The 27,243-nt window shown below is 44.8% G+C and overlaps 1 protein-coding gene across 1 annotated transcript in view; it reads right to left on the bottom strand.

Moving 5' to 3' along the window:
- Positions 1 to 5,767: 5,767 nt before the first annotated feature.
- Positions 5,768 to 27,243, bottom strand: part of LOC142960082 (IQ motif and SEC7 domain-containing protein 2-like) — a 110,705-nt gene continuing 89,229 nt past the window's right edge. Inside the window, exons 2-17 of the mRNA XM_076101692.1 lie at positions 25,246 to 25,414; positions 23,425 to 23,592; positions 22,467 to 22,640; positions 22,277 to 22,372; positions 20,488 to 21,128; positions 19,124 to 20,098; positions 17,971 to 18,129; positions 16,935 to 17,057; positions 16,643 to 16,809; positions 15,595 to 15,734; positions 15,130 to 15,255; positions 13,692 to 13,791; positions 9,861 to 10,022; positions 9,465 to 9,689; positions 8,386 to 8,435; positions 5,768 to 7,030 (exon numbers count right to left, since the gene is read on the bottom strand). Of these exons, the coding sequence (XP_075957807.1) occupies positions 5,768 to 7,030; positions 8,386 to 8,435; positions 9,465 to 9,689; positions 9,861 to 10,022; positions 13,692 to 13,791; positions 15,130 to 15,255; positions 15,595 to 15,734; positions 16,643 to 16,809; positions 16,935 to 17,057; positions 17,971 to 18,129; positions 19,124 to 20,098; positions 20,488 to 21,128; positions 22,277 to 22,372; positions 22,467 to 22,640; positions 23,425 to 23,592; positions 25,246 to 25,414 (4,738 nt within the window). The remainder of the gene's footprint in view (positions 7,031 to 8,385; positions 8,436 to 9,464; positions 9,690 to 9,860; positions 10,023 to 13,691; positions 13,792 to 15,129; positions 15,256 to 15,594; positions 15,735 to 16,642; positions 16,810 to 16,934; positions 17,058 to 17,970; positions 18,130 to 19,123; positions 20,099 to 20,487; positions 21,129 to 22,276; positions 22,373 to 22,466; positions 22,641 to 23,424; positions 23,593 to 25,245; positions 25,415 to 27,243) is intronic.

Raw genomic sequence — 27,243 nt, 5'->3', positions numbered from 1 at the left:
GAGTTATTTTAATTTTAGGTTTAAGGGAAAAACCACACAACTGTGACTAAAAACACAAACTGTTAAACCCGTTTTTACACTTTTGTTTGTGCACAAATTAAACAAATCAGATACGGCCTCTTAGTTAATAGTTAGTGAGCTTTAGAGGTGTCGGGGTGTCATTCTTTTACATTTTGGACAGAGCCAGGCTAGCTGTTTCCACCTGCTTCCAGTCTTTATGCTAAGCTAAGCTAACCTCGTCCTGACTCCATCTCCGTTCGTGTGTTCCTTTAATCTTGTGGTTATTTGTGAACTGCTTTGTTTCAGAAGGATGTTTTTCTAAACCCCTAATCATCCTCATCCTCATCCCACTGTAATGTGTGTGTGAGTGTGTGTGTGCAATCAGCCAAACACAACAGGACACACCTTTTCCATCAACATGAACAGATTTTTTATATCTTTAGAGCAATAAATATTTCCACTTTTTTTCTCCATATCTCTGCAATTTTCAAAAACAAAGTACAAGTAATATATATTTATATACACAGCTAAAATTTGTCCTTACGTAATTTTTAAAATAATGTCGTCTCTGTTGACACATATTTGACACTGTACTCGTACAACTTTACAAGGACTATTCCAGTCTCTCTTTGCTCTACATTATAAACAAGAAATATTTGTTCTCCACAAAGCGGTCCGTAGTGTTGCAGCGTACAACGTAGACCAGGTCCATCGCCCCTCGTATAGATACACACAACACAGACTGCCTTTACACAGGAACAGAAGAACCTTTTTACTGTATTTGAGTCAGATCTGATGTGCTTTCATTATATATGTATTTTTTTAAAGGTTCCCTGTTTTGCCCGCAGAAGTCAGACCAGATCTGTTTCATATCTTCTGTTCCTGTGTAAAGCCAGCCAGAGACAAACTGCCCCTCTGTGGAGGAAAGTGAGTACTCGCATTGTTATTTTTTCATATAACGATGGTTATGTACATTCATGTTTATAATACAGTTTTCATTCAGTGCAGATACTGTAATAAATACCACATGCAAACCGATAGTGGAGAGCAGGCCCGGGCAGAAAGAAAAACATATTTAAATTGAGCATTTAAAGGCCCACGCCTGTTCTCTGTATGTTCACTGCATGTACTGTACATTACTTCTGCAAACAATGCAACACATTTTAGATGGATTTCCTTCCTTCCAGGCAGCCACTCATTTTAGTTTATTTAAATGAAAAATCAACCTGCAAAGACTTGAGTCTTGCAGCAGAGAATTTGTCTTTAACATTTATGTTTAAGAGTTGATGTTTGGTTGCTGCTAGTGTTGCGTTGATGAGCTTTGTTGACAGCAAATTAATCACAGAATTAACAAAACAAGGAAACATGGGCATCGTTTAACGGAGGAAGAGAGGGTTGTTTGTTCTTTTGAAGTAGGTTTTAAAACGTTCCTTATTTTCCAAAGACATTTAGCTGAATATACTGACAAGAGATAATGGTGCACTTTACTGGGGCTGAAGCACGCTCATGTCAGAAAGACTATCCATGAGCACAAGACCATGGCTGAAAATGTGTCTGTTTGTTTGCCTCAGATATCCTCCTGCAGTGAACACTAACAGGATCTGATCCAGCAAAATACTGACTTAAAACAAACAAACAACAAAAGCAGCACAGCTCCAAAAGCGTTGGTGCTCGGACTCCTAATAAACGTCGATAGTGATGGATTATCTATCTAGAGATTGACTCTGAAACCAAAGGTTGTCCAAAGGAAGGAAACAAATCTAACAACTTGGAGGGCAGTAATGTAAAATACATACAGTTTGTAGTTGTTAGGCTACAACATGCAAAAACAAACCTGCGTCTGGACCTTTAAAATGGGAACTTTAGTGAGGCTGCGCTTGATTCAGCTCGGGCATCGCAGTGGAACAGAGTGAAATGTTGTGTAATCCGGTACGAGGTAGGTTTGATCCAGTGCTCCTCGAGACCTTTGTTTAGATGTTAGGGTGTTTAGTTACTTGTTTTATTCTGGATTAGACTCGGTGTTAAGTGTTTCTGTCGGTGACTGCAGATACATGTTGGGGACCAAACAGTCCACAGCTCAGCATGTGTTGTGTGTTTGTTTTAAAAGGCAGAAGTGCTGCTTGGTTCCATTAAAACGTTGAGAGGCTTCGCTGAGGCTCTGCGATGATTCAGAGGTTTGTGTTTGCAAAAAAAGCATGTGGGGGTGAGTGAAAGTAATTATCACAGTCTGTATTAAAAATATTAGAACATATTAGTTGTATGTTAGTCACAGAAAATTCTTGGTTTTTGTTGTAAACATATTAAAAATTAAAAAGTTTTTAGTACTTCCATAAGATGCCCAAATCAGAAAAGTAAATAAAAATCATCTCACACTCGTAAAGCACATAACAAAATTAAAAATGCTAAAAATACAAAACAGCCCAAGGAGTACGTTATGTTAGTAGAAGCTTGTCACACAACAATATTGATAATAATATCAGTAGCACACTCTAAAAAGTCAAAGGGGTTCTTCAGATTGAAAACGAAATGGGACCCAGGACGGTTCCCTGAGGAACTCCGTCCACTGATTATAATCCATGACGGTGTTTTCACAAACCTGGAAAACAAAAAGGCTTCTACAAAAAAAAAAAAAAACATTTAAGGGATTTTTATTGTTTCATTTTTCTAGTGAGGAACCCAAAAGTTGCTCAAATAGCCTGAAGAACCCTGATGAACGTTTGGTTTTTAGAGCATACGTTTTGTTAATTCAAGCCATTCTGAACCTCGGTTACAGATCGATGCCGTTGGCCCCGTTGAAAAAGAGAACACACTGTACAGTTAATATCTACAGTTGGCGCATTCACGTAGTCACAGGGAAACTAAAAATTAACGTTTTGCATTCAGAACATCAGAGGAACTTTCCCATCATCCACCAGTGAAAACGCTGGTAAATATTTATATGAGGCTGACAAAAGCCTGCAACCTTTGACAGGAAAGCAACAAGCACTGAGAGGTTTATTTCTCGTCCAAAAAGTACAAATGGCTGGTAAAATAGTTCGAATGGTCGAAGAACTTTCTATCAGCCATCGTGGGCTTCCTGCCCTGACATCCGGCCATCTCCATCAAATACACTTTAATACTAGTGTGGTAGGTGTAACACAAAAGTGCAAAAATAACATGTAAAAATGAGTTTGTTCAAGAGTATTTCACTTGGTGCTGCGTGACGGTGGAACATGTTCTGTGAGACGTTAGCGAGTCCTTCAATATGAAATGAGGTCCAGTGTTCAGGTTCCTTTGTAGGATGACGAGGGAGACGAAGGCCTTTTTTAAAATGAAATATAGTCAATGGCTTCATGTTTCTTATTCTGAATGGATACAATCAATCAATATGTGACTGGTTTGGATGCTGAATTGTCTTCATATTCCAATGTAGTGAATCAGAAGATTATTTGTTGTTATTTTTATACCATTCCTCCGTCTGAAGGCACCTTATTCTCTCCGTTTTGCAACCCGAGCAGTAAAAGTGGATTTAATTTTGTCCCCACTTTAAGGTCACCAGAAATGTTTCACATCTTATTCAGAGAAAATAACAACACAGTTTGGACTGGGTGGGAATTTAATTATTGATTTGCTTAAAATGTAATGTGGATGCCAAGAGTGGTGATGTAACTGCTAAAGGTTTTAGAGCATTTGTAAACATCACAATTTATCATCTGATCTTGAGACAACTATCAACTAGTGCTGATATTTAGTTTAATACGCTCATTGTGCTGATTTATTCATGTTTTAACTCTATCTGAAGTTATTTATACGTTTGTGATAGTCGATCTCATATTTACTTAAATGTTCTATATCCACACAGCTTCATTCCTCTGCTCATCAGAAGAGAACTGAGCAATAAAGTCGACCTTTACGTATTATTAAGAGTTTCATTACGACCAGAAATTCGACGAGCGAACCGTCCATTGAACGACTCTTTTGGGTTCAGGGAAAAAGTAGCAAATTACAAATCTGTCTGCTACTTCAGCACCTCGGACAGCGGCATGGATTCTTCGATACACAGCTCGGCTGGGCCATTGTTACTACTTTAAGGTCCTGATGATTTAAATAAGAGACATTCAAGTGTTTGTTCTTGGAGGATGAATCAACTCAACAAACGTTATCAGCTGAGTTAGAGACTTCTCTTTCCCAATTTAAGTCAATGGGAAAAGTGTTTCCGGGCCCCATCACGTCACATGACATCATTGTCAAGATGGAAAATGTTTACTGAGACACTAATGATAATATTGATAATATTTCAGTCGATTAGAATCCGTCAGCTGACCACGCTTACAAAGTAGTTATGGAAGTGTTTTTTGGATGATGCCCAATTCAGATTTTCTAACCTGAATATGACTTTTTTGATTTTGATTTCCCACCCAGTTCATTTTTTTTTTACATTTCCAGTGATCTACCTGCTGAGAAACGTTACATCTTGTTTAATGTAACCTGAAATAACTCATGACTTTATTTTAGTTCTCTGGCTTCATCAAAGGCAGACAAGCCAGCGACACTAAAGACTCTGTTTCCCAGACTGCACCCTGTTTGGCACCTTTTTTCCATAATCTCCTTCCCCGGCAACATAAAGGGTCACATACAATATGGAGCACAATACAGTTGACATTATAAAGTCTGACAAATCCAGTCTCATACTTTCAAATATACCGTTTAGTACAAAGAATCAAACGACTCTCTCCTTTTAAAAGATTAAATATTTGGGAAAATTGCAATGTCAAAAGTCAACCACTCCCACTTTAAAGTCCCAATCCAAAACAACAGTGTAGCACCCCCTGCTGAAACCCTGTAATCCACAAACACTCAAGGCTTTTTAGTCATTTTTGCAAAACACAAAGGTAAAAATACACCTGTAGTTATTTTAGTTATGATGGCTTATTTAAAGTTTTTAAAAAAGTTTATTGTAGAAAGTAAAGTCTTCTAGTAATCTTCACTAATGCACTTTTTTTTATGGTCAAATGAATGCTGGATTGGGGCTTTAAATTACAACAACTCCCTCCCCCTGCATATAGGATTTTTAACCCCAGACACACCGACACTCATTAGCTATTGCACAGGTCATGCAAGCCTGTCTAAGACACAAGCCTGCACCACATCGCCTCTCAGCATCACCTCATGGCTTGTAATCTGTCAACAACCAAAAACAATGGCACGAGTGCTGTTTGTGTGCAGAAAAAAACAAAGTGGTGCAAGACTGGTGTGATTTTTTTGGAGTACAGTTAAAGGAACTCGTCCCGTCGACCGATATACGTAGCGTTAGCATCGGGCGCTAATCCTTGTGTTAAATTCACAGGCACTGTTCTCTTCACGTCTGGTCCCCGAAACCGTCTGTTGTTTCACGACAGCAACTCACAGATTCTGACTCACAACATGATGCGAAACACAACGCGTCCTCTCGGGTCCGGGGCCACCTCTGAAGGGCACTACGAAGGGAAGATGGAGGAGGTTTTCACCACGACCACCGGTGTGTGTGTGTGTGTTACGTTCTTGGTGCAGGTGTGAGAGTCTCTCTACCTGCAGGGGAAGTGGATGTGAAAGTAACACAGGCTGAGTAACTTCCTCTTCCCCGCTCTCAGTGCTCTCTTCCTCACTAGGTGGCCATGTTGGTACGCCTGCATCTCCCCTCCTCCTCCTCCTCCTCCTCTTCTCCTCCCCCTCCTGCTCCCTTTTGCTACCGCCCCCCGGTGGCTCACTGCGGGGTGGCGGACCACCGTCCTCGGCTCCTTCTGCCTCCTCACACGACCGTGCTGATCCGGCTGACCGGTTTCGATTTGGGGCCCGCCCCTTGCCCTCCTGCCCCCGGCCCTGGGTGCAGGGAGAGCGGGGCGTTCGACGGGGGAGGCAACGGAGAGTGCGGCGGCGGAGGCGGGATGGAGGAGATCGACGGGTACTGGGGCCCGTAGGGCTGCGTCGGCGTCTGGGGCACGAGGCGCGCCGAGGGCGTCTGGGGAGGCGGGGTAGAGAAGATGAAGTGGGTGGAGGGGGAGGCGGAGGGGGAGGGGCTGAGTGGGGAGTGTGTGTGCACGGCGTGGTTGTGAGAGTGTGTGTGAGCGTGGGGGTGGGGCTGCGAGTGCGAGATGGTCAGTGGGAGCTTGCCGCCTACCCCCGGTCTCCCCGCCGCGGGGTGCGAGTGGTAGAGTCCGTGCGGGGTAGTAGGGGTGACGGGGGAGTGCGGGGAGAGCGGCAACGGCGGCGGCGTGATGAAGCCCAGGTTGTAGCGCGGGTGCTGGCCGACGCCATGTTGCACCCTCTGATGCTGCTGGGGATGAGAGGGAACGCAGCTGGGCGGGCCCTGCCGCCGGGGGGCCGAGAACCTGTGCGTGAGGGCGTGGTGCTGCGGGACGCTCTGCATGTGGTAGCGGTGGTGGTGGTGGTAAGGTGGGGGCGGCGTCTGCTGCTGCTGCTGCTGCTGCTGGTGCCCAGTAACACTGACTCCTCCTCCTCCTCCACTGCTGCCGTGGCAATAGTGAGCGTGCAACGCCTGGAGCTTGGACGGCCCCCCTCCCGTACCTCCTCCCCCTCCAAGTCCTCCCGAGTCCGACTGGACGAGGTTGGGCGATGGGGAGGGGCATGGGGAAGGGGAGGATGGGTGGGCGATGGGAGGCGCGGGGGCGGGGTAGTGGGGGGGCGATGATATCATCAGGGGACTCGGAGGACCCTGAGGAGTCGGTGACGTCATCGTCAGGGGACCAGGACACTTGCCTCTGCGGCTGCCGAAGAAATTCCCCAGCAGGCCGCCGCCGCCAGTCGGCCCTCCCCCACCCGCCATCCCTCCTCCTCCCCCACCCCCTCCCCCGCTCACGAGGGGGGAGGTGACGATCCCCCCCTGGTTGTGACAGAGCCCCGGCCCACCCCCCACCCCTGTACCGGGGCTCTGAGTAGGGCGGTGCGGCCGGTAGGCTGCTGGAGACGAAGGGACCATCATGGGGCTGTAGGAGAGACCTCCAGCATGCAGGGGGCGCTGCTGGTGAGGATGAGGGCTGCTAATAATGGAACCCTGAGAGAAGGGGGAGGAGGGAGGAGAAGAACAAAGACAGGAGGAAAGAGAATGAACTATAGAACCAGACTACTGATCAGGAGGCAACCCCCAGTTCAACTTGCAAAGTGAAGTCAAAGCTTCATGTCTTAAAGCTGCATTCTCTCTAGTGTCCACCAGGGGGCGACTCCTCTGGTTGTATAGAAGTCTATGAGAAAATGACTCTACTTCTCTCTTGATTTATTACCTCAGTAAACATTGTAAACATGAGTTTATGGTCTCAATCTCTAGTTTCAAGTCTTCTTCAATACAGCATGATGTTCATTTAGTACATTATGGTCCATTTAGAGTCAAACAGACCATAAAGCAGGGGATGCTTTAGGGGCGGGGCTACACAGTGATTGACAGGTCTCTACCAGTCACTCCACCTCAGTCCAAATATGGTCACTTCCTGTTCACTGGTTGTAAAAAGCCAAGATGAATTGATAAATCAAGAGTAGAGTCATTTTCTCATAGACTTCTATACAACCAGAGGAGTCGCCCCCTGGTGGACACTAGAGATAATGCAGCTTTAACACATGAATCTTTGGCTTCATGTTCCAGAACCGGAGTTTGGTTCCTGTGGGTAATTCACAGAATCTTCAACATTGAGAGTTGTCTGAAGCCTCAGCTGTATTTTGTGTTTAGTGCTGATTAGCAACTGTTAGCATGCTAAATATAGATGGTGAACATTGCACCTGCTAAACATCAGCATGCTAGCATTGTGGGCACGTTAGCTTTAAGCTTCACAAAATAGCCTCACAGAGCCGCTATCATGGCTGCAGAATAATCACTCTTCTGGTGAAAAAATGACCAAATTTATCATTTAAAACTCTTTATTGTGCTCATTAACGGAATTTATTTTGTAAATCAGCTCAAATCAACGAGGAAGAGTCCAAGTCTTTCCAAGTTGATTTTTTACATTTTTCAGCAGCTGCTTGGAAGATTAATGTTAAAACTCAGTGTTTGCATTGAACATATATTGAACATATATTGTCAGTGAGTTAAACAGACAGATTTCAGGACAGACATGCAGGAAAGAAGAAGAAGAAAGAGTTAAGTAGACAAAGACAGCAGAACTGGTGGCGTTTTGTTTACCACAAATAAATATGACAAAGAAAACAAGTCCAATCTACTATTAAACTGTCAAATAATGAACATCCAAAGCTGTAACAATGGATCTCCAAAGATCGCAGAAACTGGACAAACGCGTCGCGCGTTAAGATGAAAATATTCACAAACACACGAATCCAACATACATGCAGCCGAACATGTGCGGGCATGCTGGGAGGTCACATCCTGCATGCTCACAGCCCCTCCCCCCCCGACAAACTTACTTCAATGGTACTGTCCAATGACCCAACACTGTTCCTACGACCTCGCTTCCCTGTTAGCCAATCAGAACGAGGCAGGGTTAAAAAGAAAGAGTGCGAACACGTAATCCCGTGAACAACATTTTAACATTCGTTTGTGTGCAGATTAAACAACATACAAGATGTTCATCAGCGAGCTTTAGATGTGTTGGAATGTGTATCTTTCAGACAGGCTAGCAGTGTACTAAAACATGTACTAAAGTACTTGTATACAGTTTTATACTAGTTTCTTTCCACTTCACTGCTACTTTAAACACGTCAGAGGAAAATAAGACACTTCTTTACTACAAAACACTTCATGTGACATCTGAAGTTACTTTGCTGATTGAAATTTTACAAAACAATAAAAATGTATATAAAAATAAAAAAACATCAACGAGCTCCAACATAAAATGCTGAAACTCTGGATCAGTAATATTTTATATAATTGTACCATCATGAGTGAATAATGAATATGTGTACTTCTAATACTTAAAGTTTATTTTACAAATATTACTTCTGTATTTCTATTTAGATCGGATTTTGAATTTAGGACGTATACTTATTTTTTACTGGGTTTAAGTTTTGTTACAATTTCAAATTAATTCCATAATAACCAGATATCATCAGAAACACAATTTGACATTGATTAATTAACTCTACTAATATCGACCGGCTATCAGTTCATGGTTAACCTAGTTAGTGATCAGCCTCCCGTGTGTTTTTAAAGAACCCCCCCCCCCCCCCCCCGATATCTGTCATGCTGAACTTCTCGTAGCCGTCCAGCAGGAGGCGCCGGAGCATCTCAGCTCTGCTTCCATCCGGCTGTATTTCCATCTTAGGTTTCATCACTGTTTCATCAGTTGCATAAGACCACAGATGTAGGTTTGAGTCAGTGAGTCACAACAGAAATAAAAACAGAAACATTCAAATATCACATTTGCAGAATCTCAGTCACGTCTCACAAGAAACAAATGCTGTTATTTTACGATGTATGTTGTACTTGTACTTGTACTTGTACTTGTACTTGTACTTGTACTTGTACTTGTACATCCCGTCCTCACCTGTCTCTGAGAGGTCTCTCAGTGAGGAGCTGAGCGCCGTGCGTTTGAGTCCGTCCACCGAGGCGTACATGTCGTCGAGGCTCGGCCTACCCAGAGTGCCGTTCACCACCTCGCCTTTTGCGGCGCCGACGTTGGCCCCGCCCCCCGGCGTCCCGCCGCCTCCTCCCGGTCCTCCCCCCGACATCACACCTGGACGCATCACACCTTTCTGCTTCTCGAGTTCGGCTGCAGGGAGAAAAGAGGGAGACGTTAAAATACAAAAGTACCACTACAACTACTGGTACTACTGGTACTACTGGTACTACTGGTACAACTGGTACTACTGGTACTACTGATGAAACTGTTGTGTCTCATACTCGTACTACTACTACTACATACGGCCTCAGGTACACTTACACTCCACCCGGTACTTCTCCATGTCCTGCACCTCGGCGATGCTCTCTCGGAGGTCGGAGGTGAAGCGAGCTCGGTCCTGCTGGCTCGGAGCCGTGAAGACGATCAGCACCTTCCTCTCTCCTCCGGGGTTCGCCGACGTCAGTCTGATACCGTGAGGGTAGTCTGGTTGAGACAACACGCACGCACGCACACACACACACACACACACACACACACACACACACACACACACACACACACACACACGTTACGCACTGTGGTAATGGACATTTTCTTGAAATCAGTCGACACGTTTCCCTCCACTTGTCCTCATGCAGACTTTGAATCTGCACATAAGAAGGGTGGACTGAACATTGTGCGGCTGCACTTTGTTAGTGTGAGTATTGTGTGTTGTGGTGAAATTCATCTTCAGAGGCAAGAAATTAAAATGCAAATGAGGTGTTATCTTATTAAATATATGCTTATATATGTTCATTCATTTCCAGAACATACACGTGAACATTGGATAAAGTTGTTAACATACTAGAGTCAAAGGTTTTTACATCCATGATATCTCTTTGTATCGCTCCATGAATCTGAAAATATGATTAAGTAATGATACTTACAGTTTGTCTGTATTAATATATAAATATAATGTAATAATGTAAAAGTAATAAAACACAATAACATCACATAAAACAAGTGAAAGGTAGTTATTTAGTTTGTAGTATACTACAGCAATATGACAGAACATACAGATTCATATCCGCTTCATCAGAACTCTGTGGGTTTGATTTGATTGACAGTAAACAACTCAACAGCTGTGATCGGATTCAGATTCAAACGCTGCTTCCTGATTGGTTCTGGAAATACGTGACATCACTTTAAACAACTCGAACACACACACACACACATGAACACACACACGCACACGCACACACACACACACACACGAACACACACACACACACACACACACTCACCCACCCACACACACACACACACACACACACACACGCACCCACACACACACACACACACACTCACACACACACACACACACACACACACGAACACACACACACACACACGAACACACACACACCAGCAGTCGCTGTAAGATTGTGCTGATGAATCATACGGGACAATCTGTGCTGGTCACAGTCATCACCACAAGCTGCCAAGTCCCATTTAGCTCCAACTGGAGAACCAGAACTGTCAACAACAACAACAACAACATCAACACAGCCACCACTGCAGCTTCAGTACACAACGACCACACTGTCAGCTCTCAGACGATATATATATATATATATATATATATATATATATGTACAGTCATACATTATGATTATTATCATTATTTATTTATATATTTTTAATTGATTTTTAAACACTGATGAAACAGTGCAATAGATCAAAGAATAAAAAACAAATAATTGAATAAAATAAATTATAATACATGTAAAATAACTGAATGATAAATAATAAATATACAAATAAAGGTTCCTCATAGTTGTGACTGTGAACATTGAGGATTTTGACGCCGCTGTAACGTGACCTGATATCAAAGTAAAACAGGAAAAGTTGACCGAGGTTCTAGTTCAAAGTTTGCTCAACTGCTATTGGAGCACAAAGGGGGAAAAGGGGCGGTACTTAGGAGGGGATGTCACAGTGTACCGACACACCCTGGAGTACAGGTCAGAGGTCAGACTACTCAGCTGGCTGTTACTTTGCTCTGTAAGACGTTAAAAGGAGAAGTACGTTTTATTTATTTGTAAATGGTGGAGATAAAGACGTCCTCGTTAACAGGAGCTGAGGACGATTAGAAAACACCACCAACTCCAACCTGCTGCTCAGAAACGAGAGCCAGTTCCTCTACAAGGAAAGACACACACACACACACACACACACACACACACACACACACACACACACACACGACTGCATGATGTCTCGTTAGCGTCGTTAGTGAGAAAGGTGTCGGCTGAGTGAGTCACGTTGAGAGGACTTCAGCTGAACAGCCGCTTTAGTTTTAGACTGACGGTCGTATATTTAGGGAATCCTGTGATCTGCAGACAGACGGTCGCTCTGTTATTGTTCACAGATTGATGAGAACATTTTTCAGCTGCACATGAAAGTTTCACATCTTTGTCCCGCATGCATCTTTTGGTTTGTAAGTCAAGAAGGAGATCTGGTGTCTTGACTTAACAAAGCTCAGATCTACAAGCTCAGATTCCACAGAAAGAAGCTGCGAAATGATCGACGCTGAAAGATTCTACTGAAATCCTGACAGTTCACAGTGGTGATCGTACGTACTTCTGTTTGGCTCCAGCTAAATGTGGCATTACGGGAAGAAACTGATGTTTATTTATATCCTGAAATTTTATTATGTTTTTATTTTTTTATTTGTATTAAAATGTGAGAAAGGATATATAACATGAAAACGTGTATTCTTTCATACTTCCATTGTAACTATCTAATTAATGAATTCATTTAAAGTATTATTGTTATTATTATTATTATTTGTGATCCAATTGATCAAAGTTAAAATTAACCGGAAAGTAAACATTAAGGCAATTAGTATGCAAATGAGGCTTTCTCTTATTAAAGATTTTGGGGAGATGTGTGTGTGTGGTGTGTGTGTGTGTGGTGTGTGTGTGTGTGTGGTGTGTGTGTGTGTGTGTATGTGTGTGTATGTGTGGTGTGTGATGTGTATATATCTTCATGTGTGTTTTTTCAGTGGGCCCGCGTGGTACGAATAGGGAGTTGAAGAAGTGCAACAAAAAGCAAATAGAGATATGAGAACTAGGACAGACGGAGGAGAGGAGAGGACACAGAGGAGAGGAGAGGAGAGGAGAGGAGACAGAGTAGAGGAGAGGAGACAGAGAAGAGGAGAGGAGAGGAGAGGAGACGGAGAGGAGACGGAGGAGAGGAGAGGAGAGGAGAGGAGACGGAGGAGAGGAGAGGAGACGGAGGAGAGGAGAGGAGAGGAGAGGAGACGGAGGAGAGGAGAGGAGAGGAGAGGAGAGGAGAGGAGACAGAGAAGAGGAGAGGAGAGGAGAGGAGAGGAGACGGAGGAGAGGAGAGGAGAGGAGAGGAGACGGAGGAGAGGAGAGGAGAGGAGAGGAGAGGAGACGGAGGAGAGGAGAGGAGAGGAGAGGAGAGGAGACGGAGGAGAGGAGAGGAGAGGAGAGGAGAGGAGACGGAGGAGAGGAGAGGAGAGGAGAGGGAGGAGAGGGAGGAGAGGAGACGAGAGGGAGGAGAGGAGACAGAGGAGAGGAGAGGAGGAGAGGAGAGGAGAGGAGACGGAGGAGACGGAGGAGACGGAGGAGAGGAGATGGAGGAGAGGAGACGGAGGAGACGGAGGAGAGGAGAGGAGAGGAGAGGAGATGGAAGAGAGGAGAGGAGAGGAGACGGAAGAGAGGAGAGGAGAGGAGACGGAGGAGAGGAGAGGAGAGGAGACAGAGGAGAGGAGAGGAGACGGAGGAGAGGAGAGGAGAGGAGATGGAAGAGAGGAGAGGAGAGGAGACGGAGGAGAGGAGAGGAGAGAGAGGAGAGGAGACAGAGGAGAGGAGAGGAGACGGAGGAGAGGAGATGGAGGAGAGGAGAGGAGACGGAGGAGAAGAGAGGAGAGGAGAGGAGAGGGAGGAGAGGAGAGGAGGAGAGGAGAGGAGACGGAGGAGAGGAGAGGAGATGGAAGAGAGGAGAGGAGATGGAAGAGAGGAGAGGAGACGGAGGAGAGGAGAGGAGAGAGGAGGAGAGAGGAGAGGAGAGAGGAGAGGAGATGGAAGAGAGGAGAGGAGACGGAGACGGAGGAGAGGAGACCCGGAGGGAGAGTGGAGGACTTACAGGTGTTCTGGAAGGTGTGGACCTGCATGTCCACCAGAGGAAACGACTGTCTGAAGTTATACGTCACCGAAGTCTTCTTCTTCTGGAAGATCTTCGTCACCTGAGGAGGAGAAACGAGATGAAGGAGTTAGGAGGAGGAGGAAAGGATTTAAGGAAAGGAGGATATATTTATATATTTCTTATGTTCATCTTGAGGTGAGAGTTGTTGTTTTAATCCCAGTGAGACATTTGAATACATTTCTTTCTCCGGTTTGTTTTTCATTCACAGTTTATTTGAATGAATTGAAAACGATTGACGTAGATTTGAATCACAACTCACTTCATCTTCTGAAAAACTAATTCTCATTTGAAGTGGGTTCATGTTTTTTCTGCGTTGACCGTTTAATCTTCGTTTAATATGAACCCTTTGAACCCTCGTTGTCACTCTCTTTATTTACGTGTTATTTATTCATATTTTCAGAATGAATCGGGCTTCTCATAAATGTCAGTTTCTTCATGTTCTGAGACAGTTTTTAAGAAGAAACAAAATCAACACAAATTCTATATGTTCTATCAAAACGTATTGATGAAACAAAAAAGAGGATTTTTATTTATCTTGTTCTACAGAAGACCTGAGATGTCAAAACACTGTGGTGATCCGTATTCTTGGTCTGATATTAATTGTTTTCTCTCTGTGTTTATTACTTACGAATAGTTTAAGAAAGAATCATTTTTATGATTTTGTGGTTGTTGTTGTAATACTCGTTTCGGCCACAAGAGGCTGAAGTGCTGAGGTGCAAATTAAAATAAGTTTCTAGCCAAACGAAACTCCTGGTGCTGAAAAATGTAGAATATTTAAAATTGTATGCATGTTTAAAATCAAAACAATTGAAAAATATAAAATGAGCCATAAAACCAAAAACTATAAGAGGCTCAAACGCTGAGCAGAGCTGCAATGTTCCTAATTAACATGAACGTATTTAATATTTAGTGTAATAAATGTATAAATGAGTGTGTGAGTGATGTGTGAACCTTCAGCACACAGATAGGAATGAAAGAGTGAAGTTTGGTGAATGTAAGAGCTGCTGAAGTGGAGATTTATCATCAGAGTCTGAGAACAAACTCATTGAGAGGAAACGTCCTTTAAAGAGACGTTTAGTTACATTACAGACATTTAGAGACTCTACAGGTGAACACATGAACTCATAGATATCACCATGAAACTTCACCACTTCATCACTCACATTAAGAGGATGATTTATTGTATTACAAGTTTTCTGAAATGTTATGTTTAAATATGCAAATGAGGCATTATGTAATGGTAACTTTTTAAACACATCTTACTTGTAATTTCTCTGAAACGTTTGTGACGTTTGCTGGAGTGTAGCTTTAAAACAGGACCGGTGCATTATGGGATAAACACACACACACACACACACACACACAGGGTATTGATTACCATCAGCAGGTCGTTGAACAGGAAGACTTCTCTCTGGTGGACGCCGCTCCTCTGAGCTCTGTTCGGATCTGGAACCTCGAACAGCTGACAGCAACACACCAACCTGCGGTGAGGCAGCGACAGCACCTGCAACACACACACACACACACACACACACACACACACACACACACACACACACACACACACACACACACACACACACACACACACACACACACACACACACACACACACACACACACACACACACACACACACACACACACACACACACACACATTAATTCATCGTGCAGCAACAAGAAGATCTGCAGTCATTTGTTCAGGCTCAGAGAATTTGTTGAACAATGTTTTTTAAATATCAGGGTTTGCTATCCTGTAATAAAGCCGTGTGTAACTAGAGGACATCACTGTATCTGAATACTTCACACAGACTCTCAGACGTCGGTTTGAAAGATCTCACCGGCTTCTTGCCGACCACCATCCTCTCCACCGCCTGGACCTGAGACACGTGGTCATCGTTGGTCCTCAGCTCCCACTTCTGGATCCTTCCATAGATGGCAACCAGAAGGTCCCTGGGGATGTCCTGACCGTTATCAACACCTGAAGGGAACACACAGGGATCGGGGTCCAGGTTCAAATCAGATCAGGTCAGATAGAATAAGTTGAGTTAAGTTAAGATAAGTTAAGTTAAGATAAGATAATCCTTTATTAGTCCCACAGAAGGGACATTTGCAGGACTACAGCAGCAGAGTGGACAGTTCAGAGACATCAGAAATCAGAATATTCAGTGAGGAGATCCGACTGAGTTAAAGGAGCTCTGACTGATTTTATGTCCCAGCACATAAAAACAACAATCACGGTTTGTTTCTAGTACAGGAGGAAGTACTATCTACTTAAAGTACCACAGTGTAGAAATACTCTGTTACAAATAAACGTCCTGCATCAAGTATTGGCATCAAAATATACTTTCAGAATAAGATATATCAAATATATATATATATATATATATATATATATATATATATATATATTTGATAAATACATATCCTGCTAGGTGGCCTTTGTGTTTCAACATGGGATCAATACAAACTTAATCCATACAAGTCTTAATCTAACTGTCAATTTAAATGTATTTTTAATAATCTGAATTTGCAAAGTAACTAATGTTGAATATTTACCGCTGACATTTAGTGGAGTAGAAGTAGAAAGTAAGTACAAGTACGCACATGTATGTAAATAGAGTACTTACTTTCTCAAGTTCGAGTAAAGTTTTCACATTTTTATCTCTCCAGAGTGATTACAAATTAACATAATAAACGATTTGATGAATTAAATAAAATGAAGATTAATAGAACAAAATGAAGCTTGTTAAGTTCAGTAAATTTGAGTTTTACTATATTTTTACCACTTTACTTTCTCCAGTTCTCGCTGACAGCCAGCAGCCGTTCTCGTTTTTTTCTTTCTTTCCCCTGAATGCACTGATTACAAGAGGTGAACCAACGACTGACCCCGCAGGTTCTTGACAAAGTCCTCCAGCTTCATCTTCCTCTCCGGCTTGACGTTGGGGCTGTACATGTCCGTGTTGAGGAGGATGATGGCGAAGGCCAGGATGAAGATGGTGTCTGGATTCTGGAACTGCCGGATCAGCACCGGGTTACAAACACAGTACCTCTGACTGGAGAGAGAGAGAGAGAGAGAGAGAGAGAGAGAGAGAGAGAGAGAGAGAGAGAGAGAGATGAAGGAAACATCAGGACTCGCTGGTTCCTCTGTGGGGTTCAAACCCACGAAGCGGTTCAGTACCTGAAGGCCTCCACCAGTCGCTCCACCCGCTGAGCTTCACCCTGAACTTTAATCTGAGCCTGGAACTTCCTCAGAGCCTCGTCTAGATCCATCCCCGAGAAATCCATCTCATCCAGAACACAGCTGCAGACCGACGCAGAGGAAAGAGATCAGCTGATACATACAGGAACACTTCAACTGGCTTTACTATATAAAACACTTCACGTACAAAATGATCATTGATTCAGGTCCAAGTATCCATCAATCATTCACCTCCTGAATTCTTGAAGGAGACTTTCTCTCCACGGTGAGCAAAGATTCAAAAAACTTTGATGAATGGAAGTGAATGGGGGCCGAGTTTAACAACAGCAAAACTACTTGAAAACATCCGTTTACTCTTCCACAACGCATTTATCGAGCCGTACGCTCACTACTTCACAAACAAATGCATCTTCACTAAAACGTTCATATTTAAAACACTTCGGGATGAACAGTTTCTTGTAAAAGTGTTTTAAAAAGCAAGTTTTGAATGAAAATTCAAGGATTTAAGGACAATTTATTGTCATTATGCACAACGAAATGCATTTGTCGCCCATTTTTCATTAAACATTTTCAAACACGACAAATAAAACAGAACAAAAACAATAGTGCATTCCTGTAGTGCATTTAAAAAAAATGTGCATCAGGAGGAATAAAAACAATATGGCCGACATCTTCACTTCACAAACTCAACATACTTTCAATATGTTTGTGTTGGTGCTCTGCGACTGGATGAATGACACTTGAGAGTTTGTAAAGCAGATGTCGTCATATAGTTCTGCTATTGTTAAAAAGTGTCACCCATTGACTTCCATCAATAATGCCTTTTCTTCAGTTTCTGATTCTTCGCACGGTTGAGACGTGAGAGAATAACGGAGAGTAACTGATACACAAAAGGTCATTTTGTTGTGTTTCTTGAAAACAGAAAATTATCTAAATTTTAAACATTTGCACAAACAGTCAGGATAAAAAAACGACACAAAGCAAACAGGAAGTGGTTTAGATGCGTTGGACTCACTCCAGGACGTCCTTGTTGAACTGCTGCCGGCTGCCCAGGAACTCTCCGATCATCTGCCGGCTCAGTCCTTTCCTCTCCAGGATGAACCTGGCGATGCCCACCGGTGTGTCCGACGCGAAGCCCCTCTCGATCAGGTACTGGATCCCCTTCTCCGGTTTCCTGCAGCCCAGACACCACACTTAGTTTTTCTTAAATTTGACTTCAGATTTCCTCCCTTGTTTCTTTATTTTATCGTTAAGCGCTCGTCATTTCAAAACTTTTTGCTTCATAACGTGGAGGTGTTGGCTTTCTCTGTTTTACATATTAAGGAGGACTTAACGCTGCGATACCACACACTTATATCTGAAATAAATAAAAAACAAATGAAATGGAGCATTACAATGGAAATCTACAGATTTGTTGAGCAACATGCTTTTCTATTCTGCTAACTGATTAATGAAACAGTTTGGTGATTAATCGTGACACGGTTGTATCTTTTTAACAATGTGACAGATTATTGCAAAAAGTGCAGCGAATACTTCATAACAGACTGTAAAGATGAAGTGAAATGTACAATAATAACCGCATGGAAATGTGTTTTGCAGGACGGAAGGTGGTCTGACGTGTCAAAACAAAAAAAACTTGAAAAGATGTTTAACAAAATCCAGAAACGACAAACAGAAGTGGAATCAGGATGGAAACAAAATAAAACTACACTAAACTAAAACTATAACAATTCATGAAAACAATTATCAAGCGACTTTCAACTGCAGATTTCCGTATAGTTCCAAAACAGGAGCCTGGGTAAGAAGGTAGTCAGCAGTGATGCATGTTCAGCACAGTGAGATTGTTTATAATTTGCTAAGTCAAAGCTTCATGTGTTAAAGCTGCATTCTCTCTAATGTCCACCAGGGGGCAACTCCTCTGGTTGTATAGAAGTCTATGAGAAAATGACTCAAAATTTTAAATGAGACACGTAGAATATTGATGAAATATCACAATTTAAGGCTTCGTTTTGGTTGCTTTTTCTGATGGAAACGTTCGTCACACATGGTGTGTTCAAGGATGTTCATCTTTGATGTGTTCTGTCTGTGATAAACTGTGTAGTTTAGGCGATTGTTTAAAGAAAACATGCTTTTCAATCCCGCCGGCTGGTTTTGGGGTCAACACGTACTTGTTGAACAGGTTGAGTCCGATGCGGTACTGCCGCCGCTGCACCACGTCGTTGTTGAAGGCGGGAGAGTCCCAGCTGTGGCGGCTCTCCCTCTGATAGGTCTGTTTCCCCAGCGCCGCTCCGCCGATTGGCTCCCGCAGGCTGTCGCGCGACGAGGAGCCGGAGCTGCAGTTGTTGACCGTCGTGTCGTCGTTGGAGTTGGTGGTGGTGGAGTTGACGCTCTCGTTGTCTCCGTCCGAACAGAGCAGGTGGTGGTGGAGGAGGAGGTGGGGGTGGTGGGCGAGGTGCTGCTGCTGCTGCTGCAGCTGCTGCAGCTGCTGCGCCTCCAAGTTCTGGAGGGCCGAGGAGGAGGAGGAGGACAGCGGCGAGGGCGTGAGCGGTGGCGGGAGAGGGGAGAGAGGCGGAACCTGGGAGGGCAGCGGGGAAGAAGGGGGTTCTGGGTAGCCGTGGGGGAGGTGGTGGTGGTGCAGGTGGTGGTAGTGGTGCTGGGCAAAGTTGTGAGCGTGCTGCATGTAAGGGCCGCCGCCGCCGTGCACGTGGTGCATGTGCATGACCTGCTGCTGGCTGTACTGTGGGTGGTGGTGGAGGATGGTGGGCAGGTGGGGGATGGGCGACGGGTGGGGGATGGGCGACGGGTGGGGGTGTGGGTGAGTGTGGGGGTGTTGGAGTGGGTGAGGGAGCGGGTGAGAGGGCAGGGCCCGAGCTGAAGGCATCGGTAAGGGGACGTTGGCCGGGCTGCGGGTCTGTCCCTGCGCCGTGGCCACCGAGCGACCGTTGGGTTTGTGTTTGATCGTTCCCTGCGGAGAGTCGGCTTCGCTGCTTCCTTCTCCTCCTCCTCCTCCTCGTTGCTCATCCTCTTCGCTCTCTCCTTCCTCTCCTCCTCCTCCTCCCCTCCTCTCCCTCTCTCCTCCCCCTCGCTCGGCTCCTGACGGCTCCTGTTCGTACACCAGGCGTCCGATGGAGCCTCGCTCTGACCTGAAGGTTTGAACAATAAAGTTTAAAAAATGATTCCAGATATGGTGAAAATAAACTATCTTAATATTCAGATTTCACTTCACTGTTTCCAAAAGTGAAATTCTTATCAATTCAGAATTTTGAGTATGTCATTGTTATCAATTTAGACGACGTAATTGTGTATCATGATCATCTCGATATATGACGTCATCACGATATGATTCCATAGAGAGACGATAAAGATGATAAATTATATCATTGAATCGTTGCCTAAACCCAACTGTTGGTTTTGTTGTCTAAAACTAGACACAAATATGACAATATATAAAATAGACACAAATATGCCCTGTACACCCACACACAGATCTAACAATGATCTGTTTAGAAGCTCTCTGGTTGGCCGTGCTGACCTGTCACTCATGTCCACTGAGCTGTCACTGGGTGGTTCGATAGTCAGGACAGGGAGGTGTCCTCCTCCTCCTCCTCCTCCTACTCCTCCTCCTGCCCTCCCTCTGTACTCCCCTCGACACTCTGTGCAGGGGGTGCTGCTCCTCCGGCTGGCGCTGCTGCCTCCCTCCGTCTCCCTGCTGTCCTCCCTCCCCCCTACACCTCCTCCTGCCCCTAATCCTCCCCAGTACTCCGTGTCGGAGCTGGAGGCGGGTCGGGAGAGTGGCGAGGACGGCGGGCGGGAGAGTGGCGAGGAGGGGAGGCAGGCGTCGTCCATGTAGAGCGTGACGTCGCTGAAGGAGGTGGCGGTGCTGTCCTCGTGCATGGCGGCGCCTCCCCTCACGCCTCCTCTCCCTCCTCCGACTCCCGGCCGGCCCGCCACGCGTCGGGAAGCTGCGTTTGTATTGCGCCACGCGCACTCTCTGTAATCTTCGTCCTCGTCTTCTTCCTCGTCCTCCTCCCCTTCCTCCTCCTCCTCTTCTTCGTCTACCTCCTCCTCGTCCTCCTCATCGTCTTCTTCTCCGTCTCCTCCTGCGTCCTGCGAGTCTTCGCGACCAGACTGGCAGGTGAGGGAGTCATCGATGGAGTCGGCCAAAGACTTCACCTGCAGTCCAACATAGAGACAAAACACGAGGACCAATCAGAGGGGCACGGATTGTTTTTAGACATTTATCTCAACTGCACACTATTTTACTGTAACCAGTGTAGCATTAAAGCATGGTGGAATTAGCAAACCAGCTAACTAGCCAGCTGTCTGCTATAGTTAACCAGCTAGCTTGCTAATTCCACCATGCTTTAATGCTACACTGGTTACAGAATATGTGCTGAACAGCGGGCTGGTGGTCAGCAGCAGCTCATTCACAGCGGTTCTGCCGAGTGAAGTCAAAGCGTCATGTGTTAAAGCTGCATTCTCTCTAGTGTCCACCAGGGGGCGACTCCTCTGGTTGTATAGAAGTCTATGAGAAAATGACTCTACTTCTCTCTTGATTTATTACCTCAGTAAACATTGTAAACATGAGTTTATGGTCTCAATCTCTAGTTTCAAGTCTTCTTCAATACAGCATGATGTTCATTTAGTACATTATGGTCCATTTAGAGTCAAACAGACCATAAAGCAGGGGATGCTTTAGGGCGGGGCTACACAGTGATTGACAGGTCTCTCAGAGACGTATACGGCGTCTCTACGTCACTCCTCCTCTGTGGCCAGTAGAACCGTTCAGTAATCTATGTGCTCGGATGTTTCACACTTACTAACTTTCTCCTGGAGTTCTTAAATGCATCTTAAAGAGTATGGATGATTAGGGCGACTGTGACTAAGTGGAGAGCAGGGCCGTCCTTCAATGAGAGGATCGGCGGTTTGATCCCCGGCTCCGATAGTCGCATGTCGATGTGTCCTTGAGCAAGACACTTAACCCCAAAATTGCTCCCGTAGCTGTGCCTACGGTGTATGAATGTGATAGAATTGTCACTTAGCCCCTGCCATCAGAGTGTGAATGGGTGAATGATGACAAGTAGTGTGAAAGCGCTTTGAGTGTATATACAGAGTGTGTATACAATTACAGTCCATGATAAGAAAGCCATCTTCATCTCCTTGAGGAATGCAGCTGAAAGCTAAAAATAAATGCTAGTAAGCAGAACGTGAGTCTTTTCAAGTTCAGGAATTTCCCGCTCCAACTTTTATTTGAGTGTTTACAGTAAACAGCTGCTTTAATGTCCACACATCTGTGAAGCAGGTGACACAGGTGAGTTTACCTGCTTGGAGAAGGAGTCGTCGATGTCTCCCGCGTCGTCAGAACCCCGCTGACCTGCTGACCCCTGACCCTGCGGCTGCCGCTCATCAAACGAGTACTGGACCCACCGAAGAGCAGAAAAACAAACTGTTTAGTTATGTGTTTTATGTTGTGTGTGTGTTACACACTGTGTTGTGTACGTGCGTGTGCACCTGCATCCTCATATTGGACAGGATGATGCGGCGCGTCATCCGGCTCTCCGAGGCCGAGCTGCGAAGCCTCTCGAAGTTCTTGTTCATGCGGTACTGCCTGAACGCCGTCTGGATCGTTCTCGCCGCTCGCCGGGACACAAACTGGCCCCCATACTTCCTCTCCAGCATCTCCACCTACCGAGGTATCGAAGGGATGGAGGACACGAACGGAGGTTCACTTCAGTTACATTATGATGCCTTCAGGCTCTGCAAAGGGTCAATTTAACCCACACATAGTGGTAACTGACTTTAAACAGTAATTTAGAAGCAGCATCGATAACAGCAGAGTGAAGACATCTGTTACTGAACGATCGATCACACACTGTAGCATTGTTTTGAGCTGATCTAAAGTAACTGAGTTAGTCTTTGTCAGTAACTGTTGCGTTTGTGTCTTTGTTAGTCAATCAAAAATATAATATTATATCAGCCGACAAAACTGACATTATGAATAAAGCAGTTTTAGATCACAACAACATTCTCAGAACTGTGACTTTGTGGGGAGAGTTACTGAACTTCATACGTTGCACATACAAGGACTTTGTCTTGGTGAACGTTTGAACCGTTACGTGACTTCAACAGTCCTGTTCTTCACACCAAACGACATACGGACAGAAAGTGGTAAGAAATACAGAGACTGGGATGCACTGGAATCAAATGTGATGAAATTGTGTTGAAGAGCTTCGATGCAGCTAAATAGGACAGACATGGAAATCCTGACACGGTGCTGAGTATCAGCCCACGATGATGTGTGTGTGTGTGTGTGTGTGTGTGTGTGTGTGTGTGTGTGAAACACCATGTGTGGGCGCTCTGACGTGCATTGTTCTCTTGCTTTCTTTTTAAAAGGCTGCATCCAACTCAGAATGTAACAGACACATTGAAAACTCAGTGAAGACTTGTAGACCTCATGTGGTCGTTGTACCTTCTTGTCCTGGAGGTCCGTAGAGAGCTCATAGCTGTCGGATAGAGCCTTGCCGCGTTTGCTCTCCTCCTCCTCTTGCTTGCGGAGCGCCAGGCTGGCCGGCTGGTGTCGGCTGCGCTGAGCCCAGGCAAGGCTCGCCGGACTGGGGGGAGAGATGGGAGAGCTACCCTGAAGGGAGGGGGGAGAAGAGAGGGAGGTCAACTATTGAATATGCAACTTCAAGCTATACAGAGAACTTTCATTTAGTGTTGATACTGTCGCCCCCTGTGGATTAAAGCCGTAGTGTCTCTGAACACCAGAGGAGGAGGAGGAGGAGGAGACGGAGACAGAGGAGACGGAGACGGAGACGCTGCTGCTGCTGCCGGGAGCTGAGCTCTCCTCCTCCCTCCGGAGCTCCGGATCTGGGTCTGTCCATGGTGGATCGGTCTCTGCTGGAGGATCTGGGTCTGTCCACGGTGGACCGGTCTCTGCTGGAGTCTGAGCTGAAGGAGTTTCTGGTGAACCTGCATGAGTTCATCTGGTTTCACCAGAATCCGACCCGGTGGCTCCGATGACGAGCATCAAGAATAACTCTATAGAAACAGACCATCTTCTCTCTGATGGTCTCTTTACTGATGGAGGTCTGATAGAGGATCAGGACTACACTGAGACTGGTTCATATAGAGGATCAGGACTACACTGAGACTGGTTCATATAGAAGATCAGGACTACACTGAGACTGGTTCATATAGAGGATCAGGACTACACTGAGACTGGTTCATATAGAAGATCAGGACTACACTGAGACTGGTTCATATAGAGGATCAGGACTACACTGAGACTGGTTCATATAGAAGATCAGGACTACACTGAGACTGGTTCATATAGAAGATCAGGACTACACTGAGACTGGTTCATATAGAAGATCAGGACTACACTGAGACTGGTTCATATAGAAGATCAGGACTACACTGAGACTGGTTCATATAGAGGATCAGGACTACACTGAGACTGGTTCATATAGAAGATCAGGACTACACTGAGACTGGTTCAGGACCAGTTTTTTTCTCAGAAAGCCCTTTCTGGCAGAAAGATTATTTGTAGTAGTAGTACTATAAAGAGTATGAACGTATGTGGTGGTACGGTTGTGGTAATCCACAGGTTGCTGTGGATTAATGGGTCATATTCAGGATTGAGAATTGAGCTTCCAGAATATTTTACTTTAGGGTGGTGAAGGACGTATCAAGTAAAAGCAGCACAAAAACAAAGATAAGCTTCATAGAAAGCTGCATGTTATTATCTACTGTCTGCTGGGAGCGTCGGGCTCACATTGAACTCCTGTAGCTGCTCCAGAACGACCTCTAAACCAGACACACAGGTTGGCCCTCTGCCGAGCGAACAGTGGGCCTAACACAGAGCTGTAGCTCAGCTAGTGACGGCTCACGATGCTAAACAAGTTAAACATTAAACATGTTACTGCTTTCAATTCCTCTTATCTTCTTTATTGAAGTCTACAACCTTCAAAGTTGTTTTGGACGATCATATTTTAACCCTTCTTTAAAACTTTGTTTGTTTTATTTAAACGTAGCTTTAACGTGGTGCGTACGTAGGATAACAGCTTTATCAGCAGAACGTCTTGGAGATAACAGAAGTAATTTATTCAGAACGAATAAACAATACGTTAAAAAACAACAAAGCGAATCCATCTGAAAAAGTTTCAACATCGAGATACTTCCTGTTAGAAATGTCACGCAGACAACTTTAATGACTGTTTGGTGTTTTGTGTGTGTGTGTGTGCGTGTGTGTGTGTGTGTGTGTGTGTGTGTGTTTAAGGGTCAGTACCTGTGTGTGTGTGTGGGAGGCTCCCAGGGGCCCGATGGAGGAGCCGGAACCGTAGGGGTCACAGGGGCTGGAGAGGGGGCTGTTGCTATATCGATGGAAGGGAGGCGGATGGCCGAAGGACGAATCAGAAAAAGTGAGCGCCTCCGGACACTGAGGATCGCCCTCCACACTGAGAGAGAGAGAGAGAGAGAGAGAGAGAGTTATCAATCTGCTTAAACAGTCAAAATGGACTAAAATGGCACATTCAAAATAAAAAAACAATACAATCAGATCTAAAGTTAAAATATTTGACTGTAAGGACATCAGGATGGAGGAGAGGAAGGATGGAAAACAAAATGAGGATCAATTTCAATTCAATTCAAAACAACTTTATTAATCAACAAAGGCTATTTGATTTTAGTAAAAAGAGACAGGAAACAGAAATCTGCACAGACAGACATTCACAAGCAAAAGAGCTGTTTAAGGTAAAAACAGATCAAGAGGAAGAGGAAGAGGAAGAGTGGAAACAATATGAGGGAGAGGGAAAGAGAAAAAAGAGGTTAGCAGGATGAGATGAAAGACGAGGAAAATTGAGTGAGTGCAGAAGGATGAGCAGAAGGAAGAGGAGTACAATGTGAGGAAGTGGAAGAGGAAAAAAATAAAGACGTAGAATAGAGGAAGGAGAAGTGGGAGAGGTGTGATTGGTCAAAAGGAGGAACTAAAGGTCGAGGATAAACAAGAGGGTGCTGAATGCACCAGATCAAACCAGATCAAACCAGATCAAACCAGACAGAACTGGATCAGACCAGACAAACTGGAACAAACAGACCAACCGGCATTAAGAATAAATAAAAGAACAAATCCAGAACCAGATGAAACAGCATCCCAGACTACAAGACAGAACTGGACCAGACCAACTGGACAAAACAAGACTAAATGAAAGTGGAAGCAGATTAAACCACAAATATCCAGATAGAACAAGAATAAACAGAACAAACAAGAAAAAAACAATTAAATGTAAACAGACTGAATTGTATCAAACAAGTCTGGATATCAACAACTGGATCAAACCAAAGTAAACAGTACTAAACAAGACCGGAACCAAATTAAAGTGGAAGAAACCGAATTAACAGAACCAGAAATACCCCAAAAACCGACTGATCCTTGTACAATACAAGACCAACTGGACCAAACCAAAGCACACAAGACCAAGCAAGGCTCAAACAAACCAGATTAAACTGGACTAAAGTACACTAAACTGGAATAATGGAGAGATACTGCATCAAAGCAGACTAACCTTGAACAAACACACTAACTGCACCAAACCAGATTAAACTGGATTTGGGGCCGGACCAAACCGGATCAAACAGGATAGAACTAGACCAGCTCTTTCCCACCGATCAGGTGACGGCTCATCGCTCACTGGTTCAACATCCTCGTCCACCTGCTGGCAGAAAGACGACTGATACACGATCAATCGAATAACTGATGAGTCGAGGAGGAGACGAGAGAGGAGAGACGAGGAGGACTCTGTGTGACGGGCATCATTAGTGTGTGTGTGTGTGCGTAGGTGTGTGTGTGTGTGATCATCAAAGGGGCTCTTCAGTGTTAATCTAAGACACCCGTGAAGCTGGCACCGAAGCTAACGTGGGCACTGCCAAGCTCTCTCACACACACACACACACACACACACACACACACAGTCACATGACGATGACTCATGGTTAACAGCAGTGTGTGTGTGTGGGTGTGTACAGTGTGTTGTGGTTGTGAGAGACCCAGCATGAGTGTGTGGGAGCCACTGGATGTGTGTGTGTGTCAGAGATGAAGAAGAAGCTAAAGACATTATTCTGGGATGATGTTGCGTTTACGTCCCTAAACCTGGATGTATTCTCACACCACACGCACGCACGCACGCACGCACGCACGCACGCACGCACGCACGCACGCACGCACGCACGCACGCACGCACGCACGCACGCACGCACGCACGCACGCACGCACACACACACACACACA

The sequence above is a fragment of the Anarhichas minor genome, unplaced genomic scaffold (genome assembly GCF_050575085.1).
Source record: "Anarhichas minor isolate MPS153535 unplaced genomic scaffold, ASM5057508v1 ptg000003l, whole genome shotgun sequence".
Classification (NCBI taxonomy): Eukaryota; Metazoa; Chordata; class Actinopteri; order Perciformes; family Anarhichadidae; genus Anarhichas; species Anarhichas minor.
The sequence above is the reverse complement of the archived record's forward strand: the minus strand, read 5'-3'. Positions and strand labels throughout refer to the sequence as shown.